The 16,468-nt window shown below is 40.8% G+C and overlaps 1 protein-coding gene across 9 annotated transcripts in view; it reads left to right on the top strand.

Annotated features, from left to right (window-relative positions):
• Positions 1-16,468, top strand: part of LOC119009716 (calcium-activated potassium channel subunit alpha-1-like) — a 92,898-nt gene that overhangs the window by 58,889 nt on the left and 17,541 nt on the right. For 4 of the 9 annotated variants that reach the window (XM_037081243.1, XM_037081240.1, XM_037081239.1 and 1 more), the window contains exons 10-19: positions 961-1,071; positions 1,186-1,291; positions 1,396-1,478; positions 2,503-2,572; positions 2,678-2,833; positions 3,059-3,168; positions 3,529-3,597; positions 4,104-4,190; positions 5,619-5,695; positions 14,950-15,043. In XM_037081243.1, coding sequence (XP_036937138.1) covers positions 961-1,071; positions 1,186-1,291; positions 1,396-1,478; positions 2,503-2,572; positions 2,678-2,833; positions 3,059-3,168; positions 3,529-3,597; positions 4,104-4,190; positions 5,619-5,695; positions 14,950-15,043 — 963 coding nt within the window. Of the gene's footprint in view, positions 1-960; positions 1,072-1,185; positions 1,292-1,395; positions 1,479-2,502; positions 2,573-2,677; positions 2,834-3,058; positions 3,169-3,528; positions 3,598-4,103; positions 4,191-5,618; positions 5,696-6,546; positions 6,556-7,892; positions 8,067-10,803; positions 10,837-14,949; positions 15,044-16,468 lie in introns of all 9 variants that reach the window. The other 5 variants (XM_037081242.1, XM_037081234.1, XM_037081235.1 and 2 more) reach the window with 3 other exon arrangements.

The raw sequence follows: 16,468 nt of genomic DNA, 5'->3' as shown, positions 1-16,468 counted from the left end.
TTTTTGGTTATTGTGGTCGTTCACTTAGTTTTCAAGAAGTCCAACTTGACTTTTCTTAAACCAAATCTGTGCTTCTTTTGTTGGTTTGTAGAAAACTCACAAATAGAGCTTTTAAGTGATTTCTGTGTCTTGTACAATTTTGCATTCATTATTTTGTCTTTATTTTTAATAATCTTTAAACATTTAGCAACATTAGCATTTTTATTCCTGTATGATTGATTTTGGCTCCCTACCTTTTAAATATTAATATATTAATTTGTTATGGACTACATTAGCTATTGTCTCAGCTAGATAGCATTATTAGCATCATTATTTTCCATCTGTTTTCTTCTTTATGTCTACCTGTAATTCTTAGTTTCATTATTGTCATTAACATAACATCCTTTTAACACTTTCATTTAAAAACTTTAACATTTGAAAAATGCCAATAATTATGACACATTTACTGTAAATTAAAACCAGAAAGAATCACTGCAGCACAAATCATCACATCTGAAATTATTTTCTAAGTAATTAATAATATATCATAGAATATAAGCATATAGAAATAAATGAAAACGGGGTTCCGTACATAAAGGATCTGTGATATGTGGTAATCGGGCGAGACTGAGCTGATTTTATAATCTCCATCTCAGTAAACTCTGATCCTTTATAATCTGATACTGAAATCCACGTTGCTCTCTGACCCTCTCAGTGTCCGTCCTCAATCGTCACAACAGGAATGTCAACACGACAGTTTTTAATATTTCCACACGGATTTTGAATCAATCACCTAAATACAACATTGCTGATTACTTTTCATGTCCATCGTCCCTCATCTCAGATTTACCTTTCGATTTCAGGACAAAGGTGAAGATAAAATAACAGTGTTTGTGTGTGAGTGTGTCTCTATGTTTTGTTGCTGACTTTTTCTTCGACTGCTTTTTAGTTTCATTATTATTCTGCACCTCGTTTTTCCAGGCACATCGTGGTCTGTGGTCATATTACACTTGAGAGTGTGTCCAACTTTCTAAAAGACTTCCTACACAAGGACAGGGATGATGTCAATGTAGAAATTGTTTTTCTCCATAAGTAAGTACAAAACAGCATTTCGTTTCTCGAGAAAAACTAATCTTGTCCTCGGGAGATTAGAAATAGTGTTCCTCCTCTGATTTAAGAGTTTCTCTTTTTCGTTTTTTCTCTCAGTATTTCCCCTAATCTTGAGCTGGAAGCCTTGTTCAAGCGACACTTCACCCAGGTGGAGTTTTACCAAGGGTCTGTCCTAAACCCACATGACCTGGCCCGAGTGAAGGTAGCTCACACATAGTAATTCCACAGCTGTTGTGGCGTCTATATAGTGTTTAATTCAGGTCGCTGAGTGATCCCTCTGCTGTGTGTGTGTTATTGTGTTTCCAGATTGAATCAGCTGATGCTTGTTTGATCTTAGCCAACAAATACTGTGCTGACCCTGACGCAGAGGATGCATCCAACATCATGAGGTAATCCAAAGCAGCTTCTCAGAGACAGGGGTTGTTGGATGCTATATCTCAAGAGGGCTTTAAGGGACATTCCTCAAGGTGATGAGGTGATGACATTTTATATCCAAAAGATCGAAGGTCAACTTAACTGTGACATGACTTAATGATAAAAGCTCTAGAGAAAATTCAGACGGAGGATTCGCTCTTGTTTAATGGATTTTGAGGGAATGTCAAGTGGCAAGGAAGTGGGAGTAGAAACCCTTTCAGAACAGATCTGGGAGTCTTGTGAGGTGAAACACATATCAGACGGCGAACAGACTTTAACACAACAATGGAGTGAATTTACCTCTGTTTCTATCACTCTTCCACCTTCTCTTCCCCTTCTTGCCCTACTCTGTCAGAAGGGTTCTTCCACAGTTATTCCAACGCCTCTTCCTGTTTTGGTTGCAAAATCACAGCCGCCCTTCCTTTGTGCCGTGATTCAACACATTTTAGTCTGGGAAAAAATCGGGAAAGTGAAGTTTCTGGGAATTAATCAAAATGCACACTTCACAGGTCACCTCTTGCAAAAAAAGTGGTATCTTTTAAAGCGCAAAACTCTGCAACACCACGTCCTCCGTGCTGTACTGACAGGTGTTTGGAAGCCCGGACATAATAGGATGGCATGTATACGAAAATGTTACCAAATAATCACACTACTGAAAGTGACTGCCAGGGTTCGATATCAGTTCCCACTTTCCCCCTGGAGGTGAACTGTGAGTGTAAGCGAGCGTGTCGGAGCTGCTGGCTGTTGCTGCAAACAGACAGGCTCTCAGCGTGAACAAGCTCCTGGTGCTCACTTCTCCTTTTTTGGAGGATTATCAAGAATTCTAGAGAGAAGAGGGAAACATGCATCAGCTACAACACGGCACATTTTCTTCCACTGAAGGGATACGGCAAACTGCAAATGATCCTAATTACAAGGAGTTTATATGTTAATGAATGACATAAACGTACCTGGAGAGTTCAACTAGGATTTTGCTTTGTCTTTCTTTTCACGCATCAGAGTAATATCAATCAAGAACTACCATCCAAAGATCAGAATAATCACTCAGATGTTGCAGTACCACAATAAGGTTGGTGTAATCTGTTACTTTTATTTGGGTTTTGAAAGATTTATTGCTCCGTCTCTTCTCTGCACAGTTTGCATTTCTCAAACTTTTTGTTTTTCCTGCCTTCAGGCACACCTTTTGAACATCCCGAGCTGGACCTGGAAGGAGGGAGATGACGCCATTTGTCTTGCGGAGCTCAAGCTTGGCTTCATCGCCCAGAGCTGCCTGGCTCAGGGCCTCTCCACCATGCTGGCCAACCTTTTCTCCATGAGGTCCTTCATCAAGGTAGCCATAGCTATGATTCATCCATCTGCGCTCACTGGATTAAGTACAAAAGTAAAGTTGGCAGAGTAGTCTGAATAGATAATAATGAGTCTCCAAGATGAGGCCCATGTGTAGCATCTGGTGAGTGGGTGGGTGGGGGAAGTTAAACTTGCATTATTTAGTTTTATATGTGTTCAGTTCGTTTTTTACATAAAAGAGGCTTTCTGTGATAAATCTTTGTTGTAGATTGAGGAGGACACTTGGCAGAAGTACTACCTGGAGGGAGTAGCCAATGAGATGTACACTGAGTACCTGTCGAGTGCCTTTGTGGGCTTGTCCTTCCCTGTAATTTGCGAGTAAGTACACCGAAATACCTTTTTGAATCTAACGTTGTGCTTCATGTTTGTCTTCTGTGTTACTTTTGTGTGTGTTTCATAGATTCAAGAAACTTAAGCTCTGTGGCATTTCGCATCAGCCACTTGTACTAATTTGCGACTGTGATCTGAGATTTGGATATTACAGATGCTCAAGGAAAGATAGAAAAACTAGAAAAACTAGAAAAAGCAATTAATAATTGAATGTGTCTAAAATAAGAATAGAACAAAGTAGAAACTAGGCAAGAGCAATTAGAAACAAAACCTCACTTTAGATGAATCCCCCAATGAAGACAACAACTAGCATAAAAGATCTAATTACATTGTTATTCTCCTTTCCAGACTCTGCTATGTGAAGCTGAAGCTGCTGCTCATCGCCATAGAGTACAAGTCTGATCAAAGGGAGAGCAGGTGAGTGTATCTGCTCGCAAGTGGATTGTCGAGATCATTAAAATTCATGGGTGCAAAAAAAAGTTAAATATGCAGGTGTGTTTGCTGTCGGTGTTTGCTTTCAGTGATGAAGCTACTTTGAATCCGCTCTTCTTGTTTGACTGCAAACACGCGGCGCCCGACACAAAGTGCTAAACTGGTGTCTAAATTGGTTTGTTCGCAGACATCACAGGCGTCTCTGATAACAACCTGACAAATTAATAAAGGAGTAGGTGGCTGGTTTCTTTGGGCACAGCTCAGGCTTTGTTTTAATGTTTTTTTGATGCTCATTTTTATACCTTTCTGAAGTGTCACTACTATCTGCTTTCATCAACTTAATTTAATAAACAGAGGGCTATCCTGCCAAATGAGCTGTGAAAAAACTAATCCTGCCAGCATGTGCCACTGCCAGTGATTAGTGCAAAGCCTTGCAAATTCTGTGATATAACTTTTCCGCTGTGACAACTTTGCTCTATAAATCCTCGCAGCACCCTGATAAATCCTGGAAACCACGTGAAAATGCAGGAGGGGACTTTGGGCTTTTTCATTGCCAGCGATGCCAAAGAAGTAAAGAGGTAATAACAAATGGGCCTTGAGATTAAATGGCGTCTAAAAGTAAAGTCCTGCTGTTGGGTTTTTTTTCCAGCTCTGAGCCATTAGACACTGTGTACAGTTTCTTCCAAATGGGTTTTCAAATGTAGGGAAAATGGATAAACATAACTTCACTATGATGAAAACAAGTTGAAAGGTCGGTTGCATTAGTTAATTCCATCAGTGGTGATGTTGGTGCAAGTATTTTATTTTATCTTCAAAATAATAAAAGAAACATTTTGTATTTCCCAAAAAAAGAATACATGCAAGATCGGACTGTTGATGGTGAAGCTGAGAAATCTTACTTGTGGTTAGTTTGGTGGGTTAGGTAAGCTAGTGCTTACAGTATGCTAGTTATCCAATCATGTCGTTGTTATTAGCCAGCATGTCGTTAGCTAATGATGTTAGCTCCTGATGATATAGACAGAGTCTTGGTTGTTTGCTGGGGTGGAGTAGCTGAGGAAACTTAATTGGTTTGTTTAATGGATTAGGTCTGGTACTGCCAGTGCTTGAAACATGCTAGATGTAGCTTAACAGGTTGCTAACTAGTTGTTAAAAGCTAGCATTTGGTCAGCTTGATGGAGTTCAGTGGTGTCTTATAAAAACAAGTGTATGCTTTGTTGTTTTCTACAGTGAAATGGTCAAGGAGACTTGTTTGGTTTGTTTGGTAGGTTAGGCCACGTGCTGCCAGCACTTGCATCATGCTAGATATAGCTTAACATGTTGTTAGTTTGTTGTTGTGAGTTAGCATGTTGTTAGCGGAAGGATGTTAGCTGGTGATGTTATAGATAGAAGTGTGTGCTTTGGTTTATTTGGTTGGCTAGGTCACATGCTGCCAGTGCTAGACTTGTGCTTAACATGTTGTTAGCTATTAAGTTGTTAGATGATGTTAGCTGTTAGCTTATATCTGCTCTTTACTTGGGAGAGGGTAGTATTTGAAGGGACATTAGATCAGTGTCATAGAATTGTGTCTCTGGTTTGCCATGCCATTGTTCCAACTTCCAATTAGTTTGCAACCCCGAATGGTACATTTTTTATATGTTTGGGTTTTCACAACAAAAGTCCATTGGAACAATGAACAGCCCTGTTACTGTTACAGCTCAGTACAGCCTGATATCCAGTGTAGGGCCTGATTATCAATGGTAAAAACATAATTTGACATTAATACTTGGCTTCCAAAGTAATGCTCACCCCACTTTTGACATGGAACTGACGAATGTTTCAAATGCTTGTCTAGCAGGGGATTAAATGTGTTTAATCAACCTGATGCATCTCTGTGCCTCAATTTAACGTTTTATCCATGAGAGTCACTAAATATTGAAAATGAAGCTACTTGTTGCAGATCATGACTGAATGCCTATAACTGCTTTGTTTCAGCATGATTTCAGTGGTCATTGTTTTTTCTTCCACAGGGCGCTCTTTTACTGTAAAGCCTGCCACGATGACATTACTGATCCCAAAAGGATAAAGAAATGTGGTTGCAAGAAATGTAAGTGACATGTTAAAACATCGACTATGTTTATTGGACTCATTCACCTTTTCCTCACAGCATGAAGTGAAACAGCACCGAGTTAGCATCAGTCTAGTGTACACAATGGTGTATTTACATGACCTACATAGCTACGTGTCCAAACCACTTAGTTCCCGTGTTAATTATTCATTTCTTGGAACATTGTAACTTTCGCAGGAAACAAAGGTCATCGGATTACTTTCCACAGCCCAAAAAACTAGGTTCACTCCAAGTTTCGCTTGTCAAACTACATATCTGGAACTCTGTTTGACATAAATAATCGCTCTCATTAAAGGGTCAGTTCACCAACATTACAAAACAAAGCTTTCCACTGGCAGAATGTTTTGTTCTTACATGCTGAGGTTTTGAGATAATCTTCTCTGGAATATTAGTGTGTAATGTGGGCAAACTGATTCTTTAAGTAGTCTTTATTTGTATCTTTTCCTCAGAGGATAGAGAGAACTGTTGAGCTTTTATAACATCCCATTAAAGATACACAGGGAAGTGAGAAACAAAGCTAGTTACCACCTGTGAATAGTTTAAATGTGCATTTTGTCCGTTTGCCTGTGTGGATGTTTGCCATGTTTTCTGTTGTAAAACAGCTGTTTGGGTCGATACAGTTAATTGATAACTGCTTGATGTTAACAGGTGTTCAGAGAGACTATTAACACCACAGGTACCAGCAGGGATTGTGTGGTTCCAGACTTTGTCGCTGATATGATACAGTTTGCCTTGTCTTAACAGTTGCAGCTAATCTTAACATTTGATGTATTCTCTTCCTGCTGCTTGGGAACTTGACACTTTCCTTAAAAAAAAAATTCACTCTGTAGTGATATATTGTGAGTAATGTGGATTCATTTCCCCTCCGAAAACGCAGCCTGCTACCCCCCTCCTCCCCGAGTGAAGCAACTTGTTTGAATGTTACTGTAAATGTTGCATGTACAATGGTTTATGCTGCCTGGACTCCCTTCCCCGTTTGTCATGTGTACGTCGCTTTTCAAATCGAGGAAAACATAGAACAAAAAATGTTTCTATTACTGTCATAAAACACTAACGGTTTTGGGACAAGACACAGAGAGACAAGGATAAACACTTGAGCATGCAATACCAAAACATTTAGTCGGACAAGTTCAGTATTACAGCATCTCTAAAGTAATATTAACAGACATTGTAGTAGTGTAGTGTTTCAGTCTGTGGTACCCCAGATCACCACCAGATGTCCCCACGGCTCTTTGATTAACACAACATCCCTGCGAGAGGAGCACAGTTTAGAAGGCCACCAGGAAGAGAAACAAGGCACACTTTATTTGAATGGTTTTGACACACACATGCCGAAAGGATGTGATTCACTGACATGACTGCACAGTTTCGCCGAGCACATCTGATTGATCTGACAAACGCTGTTGTGTTGGATTTATGGTCTAATACCGTTTCACACAAGCAGAACATTTGTCCTTACTGTACAGATCCAGGAAACGGTTCGATGTGAGACACGATCACGTTTGCTTTGACCTTTTGTCTGAGAATTTTTTTTTTGCCATCTAGCCCTAGAGTTTCACTGCTCAGCTGGAATCTGATACCACTGTGATGAGAGACGATCCGAACACAGTCTGAGGTCCAATTTGTAAGCATGTTGTAGGTCGGGTCGGCCGCCATCCCAATTTGACAAATGGGGAACACAATCAAAAATCTACTTTCTTGCAAATTGGACCTTTAATAGAAAATTGTAAAACATGTCTCTGATCTTGTCTCATCACATAGAGGACAATACACTAAGCTTGTAGGGGCCATGTTGAGGTGAAAGGTAGAGGGTGAAGTCAGGAAGTCTAGAGGGAACTGATGGGAATTACTGTTGCATCTGCTGCTAAAAAAGAAAAGTACATGACGTACAACAATCCCCAACCCCACTTGTGTCACATTCTTACCGCAAATCCCCACATGACTTTAGGAACTTGTGATATTTCCCCGCTCGTCCCAGAAATGACCCCCCCCCCCAAAAAAAAATTTTAAATTTGTAATCTGACATTTGCACGCTGTCAGGACTAAGTTTGATCTTGTGCATCCCAGCAGCAGCCTTCCTCTGTGCCCTGTCTTGCCTTTGTCCACTCTTCCTCCAGAAACGACCCTCGACATTAACCTGCTCTTCCTCTCCTCTCGTCTGAACCCGTGACTGTAGCCAAGACGTCCGCCTACAAGAAAATGAGACTGGCATGTTGTTTTGATTGCGGCCGCTCAGAGCGGGACTGCTCTTGCATGCCAGTTAATGTGCGTTGTAACATGGACTTCCCTCAACGCGACATCCCACTCTCTGCTGTCTCTGTTAATGATTGCTCAGCCACTTTACGTGCCTGTAAGTTGTCGCCATGACATGTGCTCTTCAGTGTTTCGTAACAGGCACTGTGTTCAACCGTGCAAGTGTGTCTTTAGCGTGTGTGCCGTCTTGCTCTCGCAGCTGTGTTGTTACTGTCATGGATATAGATGTTGCTTTGCCTTGTGTAGGTGACTTTTTAACTGTCGTGAAGCATGCCGGTACACTGTTTTGCTGGTGTTTTGTCAGAGAATGTGAATTCAAATTGACCTGTAGTTTTAAATTAGATTAAGGGGTCACCGATGCAAAATTTTTATTTGCAGAGTCTGAATTCTCTCCCCCTCCAGTTACCTCGCCAACATATTTTCCGAGGAATTAAAGCCGAAGCCATGAAAAATGTACAGCTGTGCATCCCCGCCACGCGAACCTCTCGATGCACGCTCAAACTTGGGAATCTTGATGGAGAATTTGCATGCGGTTCTTTAAGAAAAACATTTGAGTTACAATGATGTCACTGGAGAGGGTAACTCCATATCAAGAATAACCCCCGAATAACATTCATTTAATCCAAATACTTCACCGCCATGCCCTCCAGAAACGGATGAACTGGATAGGATTTGAGATATTCCTGTGTGTAAACGCTGATAATTAATTAAAAAAGGTCGGTTTTGAGAGCACCTGAGGGGGATTTTCAGAGTGTAGCATTACATATTGAGGTTAATGTACTGGTTTTATTAAATTAAGATCAAATGCTTGAACCACCCACTGGGGTAAAAATATTAAAAACATATTCAGAACACAAAGCAGTGCCACGAGCGAAGCTGTGGGTTTCTTTTGAGTCTCACGAAATTGATTGAATTGTACAATAAGACAAACAGAACACAATTGTAAAGAGCAGGATTGTATTGAATTCCAGCTGCATATAAATTCTTAATTCAAGTGTGATTCCCCTTTAAAGCCAGAGGGCATGTTAAATTGCACTGATGTATCTCAGAAGGCATGAAGAATGTGTCTCGAGTTTGTGGAGCGTTGATACAATTTGCTGGAAAACATTGTCGACTGTCACACGGTTTTAGCGAAATGTTTCTTGATCAAAGACCGTTCTGTGTATAGTTGAACGTCTCCGGGCATTTCCACCCCTCAACGCATCTTCCAGGGTTGTGTGCTGTGAGCATCGCCCCGGCTAAGCTAAAGCTCACGTTCGAGCAGAGCTCTGGAGTTGCTGTCGACACGGTGCGGGAGATGCGCCGAGCGAGGCCTTATACGGCCTGACATGGAAATTATGTTTGCATTTTCATTTTTGGAGTGCTACCGGTTGTCATGAAACTCAGCCTGACAGTTCCTAACCACCAGGCAGCCGAGTGCCCCCGCCCCTCTCCTCCTCTCTCGTTGTGGGACAGATGCTAGCCTGTTAGTCCTGTGACTCTGCTCGCGCCCTCCGATTGCAGGCGACAGATGCCAGGACCAGCAAGGTCCCTGCTTGAACATTGCTGTCACTGTCCTGCCTTAAGCTCAATGCATGACCTTTATTATAAGCAAGGGGTTGAAATAAGGTACTAATGAGCATGTGTGGGACTCACAGCTCCAAAAAGTGACTCATAGAAAGTTCCATGTATCCGTGCAGGTTGAGTCGGGATGGGAAGATATAAACATAACACTACTGATTTAAGAGCAGTATTGTCACATTTTGTGAGTCTAGATACATTTAGCTGCAGGTCTACATAGTAAGCATAAAAAAACCCATCTAGTTATATCAAAAGGCGGCTGAATTTGGTAAAAAAATTAATAAATTAATGACTAGTTTTATGTGTACGGCTGTAAGAATCGGCTTCACATTGACATATATCAATAAATTCAACCTAAAGGTGCAATATGTAAGATTTCTAGTTGTAAATATTTTAAGATTAACTAAAATGATCAACATAATGTTAAAAAAAATAGAAATTTCAACATCATGACATCTATGTATTGTGTTGCAGGGAAATATACTGAAGTTAGCATGCTAGCCAGCTAGCCCCGGCCCATTCTGTCTGAAGCTGGTATTCTAGCAGTGTAAGCACAAACACTCCCCTGATGCTCTGAGCTCCATGTCTGCACCTCTAAAGTACAGCTAACTGAGCTAACTGAGCAAACTAGCTGACAGCATCTACAGTTAGCAGCACTTAAGTTAGCAAGGTGAGCTTAGTTAGCATCTGTTTGTTTTTAATATGAATCGTACTCCTACTTTTTTTATACTGATGAACTTTTATATGTGGTGCTTTTATGCTAGTATACCTGCGGTTCTCTGTTTTTTTTGTTTTTTTTGTTTACCTGCCTGGGAATAACAGAAGCAAATGAGCTGCTGGCTAACTCTGGTGCGATAACTCTTAATTGTGTGTGCTGTCTCTAATAAAAATAAAAAAAAAATCATGAAAAATAACCTTACATTAATAAACCTAAGGTTTGACCTCGACATATATAAACATCTTTTGACTTTCAAATCACAGAATGAGTGCTTACTCTAACACCTCAAACATGACTGTCGATATTCAGCAGGTGACTGCCTCCAAACACTGTCAGTGATCATCTGTTTAAGCTTACCAAGTGCAATCATGTTCGTAACTGACCCGTGTTTTATTTCCCATTGCTTTGTCAATGTTGTCTTCAAGGCACCGCCCTTTTGTTAAAGTGCCTTTAAGAGAAAAAAAAAAACCTCAGCCTTCAGTTGTCATTTATAATTTGCTTTCATTACAGCCTGTTCTCCCCTGTAACCTCTCATCTGTCTCTGCATTTTTCTCAGCTAAAAATAGCTATAATGGATATATCAAATCAAGTAAGTTTTGATTTCCATTCTCTCTGTTCTGTGGTTTTCGTTCTAACCCTTCCACTCGTGCATCATCAGCCATCGCCACTCGAGCTGCCTCTAACCTGCTTTCACTGTTTTCACTGTTTGCTGCTCATCGCTCTGTCCAAGTCTATCATCATCCATCATTATATTTTATATGCAAAGCGTTGGGGGGTGGGGGTCGGGGGGAACTGTTTCTGAGTGGTTTGTGTTGGGTATCAGTTACAGCCCAGCAGTAGATGGTGCTGCTGCCTCACTGTGTGTGGGGGGAGGAATTAATTCAGGGTACAGCTGAGAATACAACATAAAAACATTTAGAATAAATCTACGCAAGAATTTATGATAGAGATTCAGACAGGAAGAGTAAAAAAAAAAGAGAGCTTGATATTTTTACAGTTCTCGTGTGTGAATCACGCGGCTCATCTACTTCAACAGGATCTGTGATAGGCAGCAAATCTGCCACAACGCGTTGTCCTGGAGAAGTGCTGTGCATGTTTGACATGGGGCAGATGAATAGTGGAGGTCTGGAGCAGAGAGGATAATCTGCTAGACAGCTGACTGTTGAAATAATCATCTCTATTCTACAGTTTTTGCTCCTAGCCATTTTCTGGAGTGAGGGGAGCACTTTTCCTCTGCTTCCTTTTGTCTGTTTTATCATGTTATCTTTACCAGCTTTACCTCTGGTGAAGCTGTAAGCTTTCACATTTCAAATAGTCGAGTGGATACTGACTCACTCCTTCTTCATCAGGCATAAGCAGCGCGCAGCAGCTAGTGCTTGTTAATTCACACTGTCACCTCCTTGTTCTTATGGCATAACAATCGCTGGGAACACCTGAAAGCATATTTATTAATTCATGTTTATTATAAATATCAAAGCGAATGTCAAATCCAACATTTCATTGGTGGCTATACCAAATGGTTAAGTGGTGTTTAATAAAAATGAGCTTTTTTAATTATTCAGCTATTAGCATTCTTGTGCCAGAAAGAATTACCCCCGAAAACCAGCGATTATGCTTTAATTATGATAAGAGTCACAAGATGTTTTATTAACAAACACACTGCGGGTCTTATGGAAGTCAGTTTAAATCAGACCCTATCTTGAGGTTAATGTGAAGGCTTAAAGGGTCACTTCACCCCAAACCACAAAGCAAACATTTTATAACTTACCCCTTGTGGTATTTACTCATGCAGTTACTTTCAGTTTAATGCACCCATGTTTTGAAATATCTTGTCTCTGAGAATTCTGCCTCCACCCAACGCACTGGAGATGGTTTGGACTGTGTTTGTGTGGCTCACGGCATCAAAAATTCCATTTGATAAACTCAACAGTAGCAATGTGTTGCATCTCCATTGTACAGGCATGCAGGTAGACATCTCAGAACGCTAGCTCCAACCCAGTCGGCAGGATAAAATGTTAGCAGTTCACCTTTCTGCAAACCACCATATGTTCAAATTCATACGTGTCATATCTACCATATTGACATTTCTATGTTAATTAGGTACATATGACTAAATGTCTTATAATGTTTACATTATGTCAATTGGTGGAGTTAAAACTACATTAAAAGGCTTCCAAGCCAGTGACCACTGTTCAAGACTCAACATTTCTGAGAGTGAAAGCACTCGTTATTTTTGCAAATAACCACGACATTTCAGAATTTGCAAGTGTGACTCCACTGGATAGTTTTAAAGAGACCTCAGGACAATCTCTGGCTGTGGTTGTGGTAACAAAAATCAGGTAATTAAAGTGAAAAGTCTTTTCTTAACCCTAACAATGCATTTTTGTTACCATTGAAAATTTAACCTAAAAGAAAACGTTTTTTTGAAGCAATCGATATTTTTGACTTGCATTTCTTCAAAATCGGTTGTTTTTAACAAGTCATTGGGACATCTGGAGACATGTTGGACGTGACAAAAACAGATCTTTTAAACCAAAGACTAGTAATCATTCCCTCATCCTAACCAAGTTGTTTATGTGCTGAAACCTAACCACAGCATAAGAACAGCTTTGTCACAAAAAACGGAAATCTGAACCTAAAAAAACTAGAGTGGTAAACAGTAGACCACATACCTCTACCAAGACCCACAAGTATTCCAGTATTTTCCATTAATATCAATGCATCGAATCCTGAGAGAGGAGTACAATTGTCAAAAGTGAGAGAAAATTCCTGGATCCGTCCCTTTATCTGGACCAAAAGTTAATGGGTTTATCCTCGCCTAAGACCCATTGTCCAACCAAGTTTCCTGGAAATCCGTTCTACAGTCAGATGAACCAACCAACCAACCAACTAAACGGACACAGTTGACCTAAAAGAGTTTGAGCATATCTTTGATTTGCAGCAAATGCACTGTACACTGCAAACATTTATTTGGACAATTTGGCTGCAAATTCGAAATCTCCAAACATAAGATACCAATAAAATGAGGTGGAAAACGTTTTTTTTGTGTGTGTGATTAAGAATCTTTTAACTTGCATTGTACAGATTCTGATCCTGGTTCCTCTTCATTTAGCAGTAAACGACAGCTCCATAATCCAGTCGTCAACTTATCAATACAAGTCAGCCAAACTGAACCACAACTCGGCCGGCGGGGTCTATAGGGAGTCCGCCGCTGTGTCGGTCCCGCTAGTAAACAACCGCAAGGGAAGTCTGCTGCCCCTGAGCTTCAGGGGCTCTGGGGACCTTGGCCAGGCAGGGCGGTTACCAGGGGTGGCAGAAGAGTCCAGCCGGCTCCAGCGGGCACGTAGCCTTCCGGTGAAATACAGATACCACCCCAGTCACTCCAATAACGCCACACTCAGTCACAGGCACTGTAAGGGCCCCCCTCCCCCTCCCTCCTCACCTTTGGCGTGTTTGGCAGGCCTGAACTCAACAACAGCACAACCAAAGCATGTGCTTGCCAGGCTGGAGTGGTTGCATGTGTAGCATTCCTTACTAATGACCCAGTGTGTGCAGCTGTCAGCTGTGAAACATTAAATATTGAACAGGCCAAGCGAGATGTGAAGGGCCAGTGTGTTGGAGCATCCCTCTCCACTGGAAGCCCCCTGTGCTTTCCATTATGGTGTCACTCTTGGACATGCTAGCAGCTCTTGAAATCCCGTGTTTATCTGCAGAGGAGCATGATCCCCGAGACTCTACTAATGTTCATGACGGCTCTTTTAGATTCAGCCCGAACCATCTTAAAAGACATACTTTCCACGACCTGTAACACGCTATTCCGGCTATAAACAGTGACTGTTAAATTAGCTAAAACAGATTTCTTGCTGCCTGTGTTTATTTTACCAGCAGTAGTTTTTCCTCAACTGTGATATTAGCTCGTGAAAATATTTCCCTGATTACTTGACTCGAGGGCGAAACTTGTAATTCGTTCCCGATGAGGAACTCTGTGCAGTTTTTCGTGTAGTGATAAAGACAGTGTCCAAGGGGCATCTCAGCTGTACATAAATCACTCTGGCACGAGGACCGAGCTAATTATATGAGCCAAGGGCATCACTTCCAAGATGAAGAAAGACCAGCAATCTAGACTGGATTCAGTATTGGCACTGAAGCAGCCTTATTTATAATGTTGGATGCTTGATGTTTTATGTTATTGCTTTAATTAAATGAGAACGTGAGTGATTAGCACGGCCAAAAAGAGGAGCCATCCAAGTCGAGGTTTGTACTAACAAGGGACTGAAAAATTAGAGAAACGCAATAACCTCTGATGTATTTGTGGTGCTGCATCATCTAAATTATTAACTTGTCGACATGTGGATTACACCAGTTCTCTGGATTAGGGTGTGGTGAATTATACCCGATGGCATGATGGTTGATGATGGCACCACTGCATGTTTGCATCTTCATACACAATCATGCAAATCGTCGTGCTAACCGTATCCTGTCATCATCGTACAGCACACAAGTTGAAGTGTCCCCGTCAGCTCCATTTTGTCCACCCAACCCTCTCTTTTCCACTCTGTTTCTCTGTAACCGTGTAATCTCTTTGAATTCACTGACTTCAAGTTGTGCTGTGCTTTTGTTCACTTGCTGCCACAGATTATTGGAATTTTGTATTCTTGTCTCATGATAATTCGCTCCCTCATACTGTTGCCTTTTGTTGCAGTTGAAGAGGACCAACAGTCGGCGTTATCGCCTAAAAAAAAGCAACGAAACGGAGGCATGAGAAATTCTCCAAACTCGTCACCCAAAATAATGAGGTAGGATGATTATGATGACTATTAAACTTTATTGTGTGTTGAGTTAATGTACGTCAAGGTTCATGTTCATTCTCCTTTTAGCTCCATTTTCGGTCTCCACCTGCTATTCTGAGAGAAATATCTGACTATTTGCTTAATTCTCTATCCTGTTCACTAGCTAGTTGCTAACTTTGTCCTGACTTGACTTGACTTTTGTGGTAAGCACGTAACATAGAGTCAGTGTGAGAGTAAAACCAAAACAGTCATGTTGTCGGTCATAACACTACGACAACAAGCTGAAAGACCCTAAAATGTCACGTTAATTGTTAGTTCATCAACACAAACCATTAACACAAACCGTCATCTAATCTATTGTTAGTACATAAATATTGATAACTGGACCTTTAATGCTTCTTCTCATTGTTTTTAATGGGTTTATATATAAAAAAAACAGATACCTGCTGACATATTGTTATTGGATTTATCAAAATCCTTCAGCATTGATACTGTTATAAGCCTCAAAAACCCAGTGTTGGTCAGACTCAACTGTATGTATAATAGATAACATCTTAAAAAAAAATGTTAGTGTGCTCGTGTTTTCATGGCAAACATGTCAGACTTGCAGAAGTGCTCTTTGCCACGAGGTTTCTAGTGACAACCACAGACTGCAGCTCTTAAACAGGCCTGGCACTAATGACAGCAGCAGCTAGTCAGAGAGACTCTAAAGGATAGATAGCCCAAGGCTATTCATCTATTGTCGGATCCCTCTGAGCTCTTTTCAGCACATAGGGCCACAGATGATATGTATCATCACAATGAAAGCTGAATTCAAATGCTACCTTGCTTTTATCTTGTCCCGTGAAATTAAATCGGCGCTTATTGATTTTGACTGGAGATAACACTGTTATTCAACACGAGGCCATTACGGGGATGATAATAGTAATAGTCATTGTCATTAAGTGGCATGTTATAAGGAAGCACAGCAACAGGGAAGTCCTGTAGCCTGACGTAGACAAAGTGGAATTGTACAGTTGGAATTGAATTAAAACTGACAGATGACTTTTGCTCTAGTTGTTAATATGGCTGCTATTCATTTGACATTTAGAAATTAAATCCACAAATGTCTGTATTGTTTAATACTACGCCATTCCATACAGCAACTGCGCAGCGGTTATAAAAATGGCTCAGCATCAGAGCTAAAAGGAGTGTTTATTCGCATAATTTAGCGTTTTCCTTTTGATCTGTGGCCTCTGTTTTTTCAGGTGGGCGTTCGCCCTTGTTTGATTGTTTGATTTGGTTCAAAGTGGAGTCAAAGTTGAATCGCTCCGGGTGATTTCCAGACTCTTGGGTAACAAGCCCAGGCTTTTCAAATGCTATAGCCATCAGCTAAATATCAGCCCGCCGAACCAATCCATCTACTTGTCATGCTAATACACCCCACAATAC

This window comes from Acanthopagrus latus, chromosome 20, assembly GCF_904848185.1.
Source record: "Acanthopagrus latus isolate v.2019 chromosome 20, fAcaLat1.1, whole genome shotgun sequence".
Taxonomy (NCBI): domain Eukaryota; kingdom Metazoa; phylum Chordata; class Actinopteri; order Spariformes; family Sparidae; genus Acanthopagrus; species Acanthopagrus latus.
This window is presented reverse-complemented; position numbering and strand designations above follow the sequence as displayed.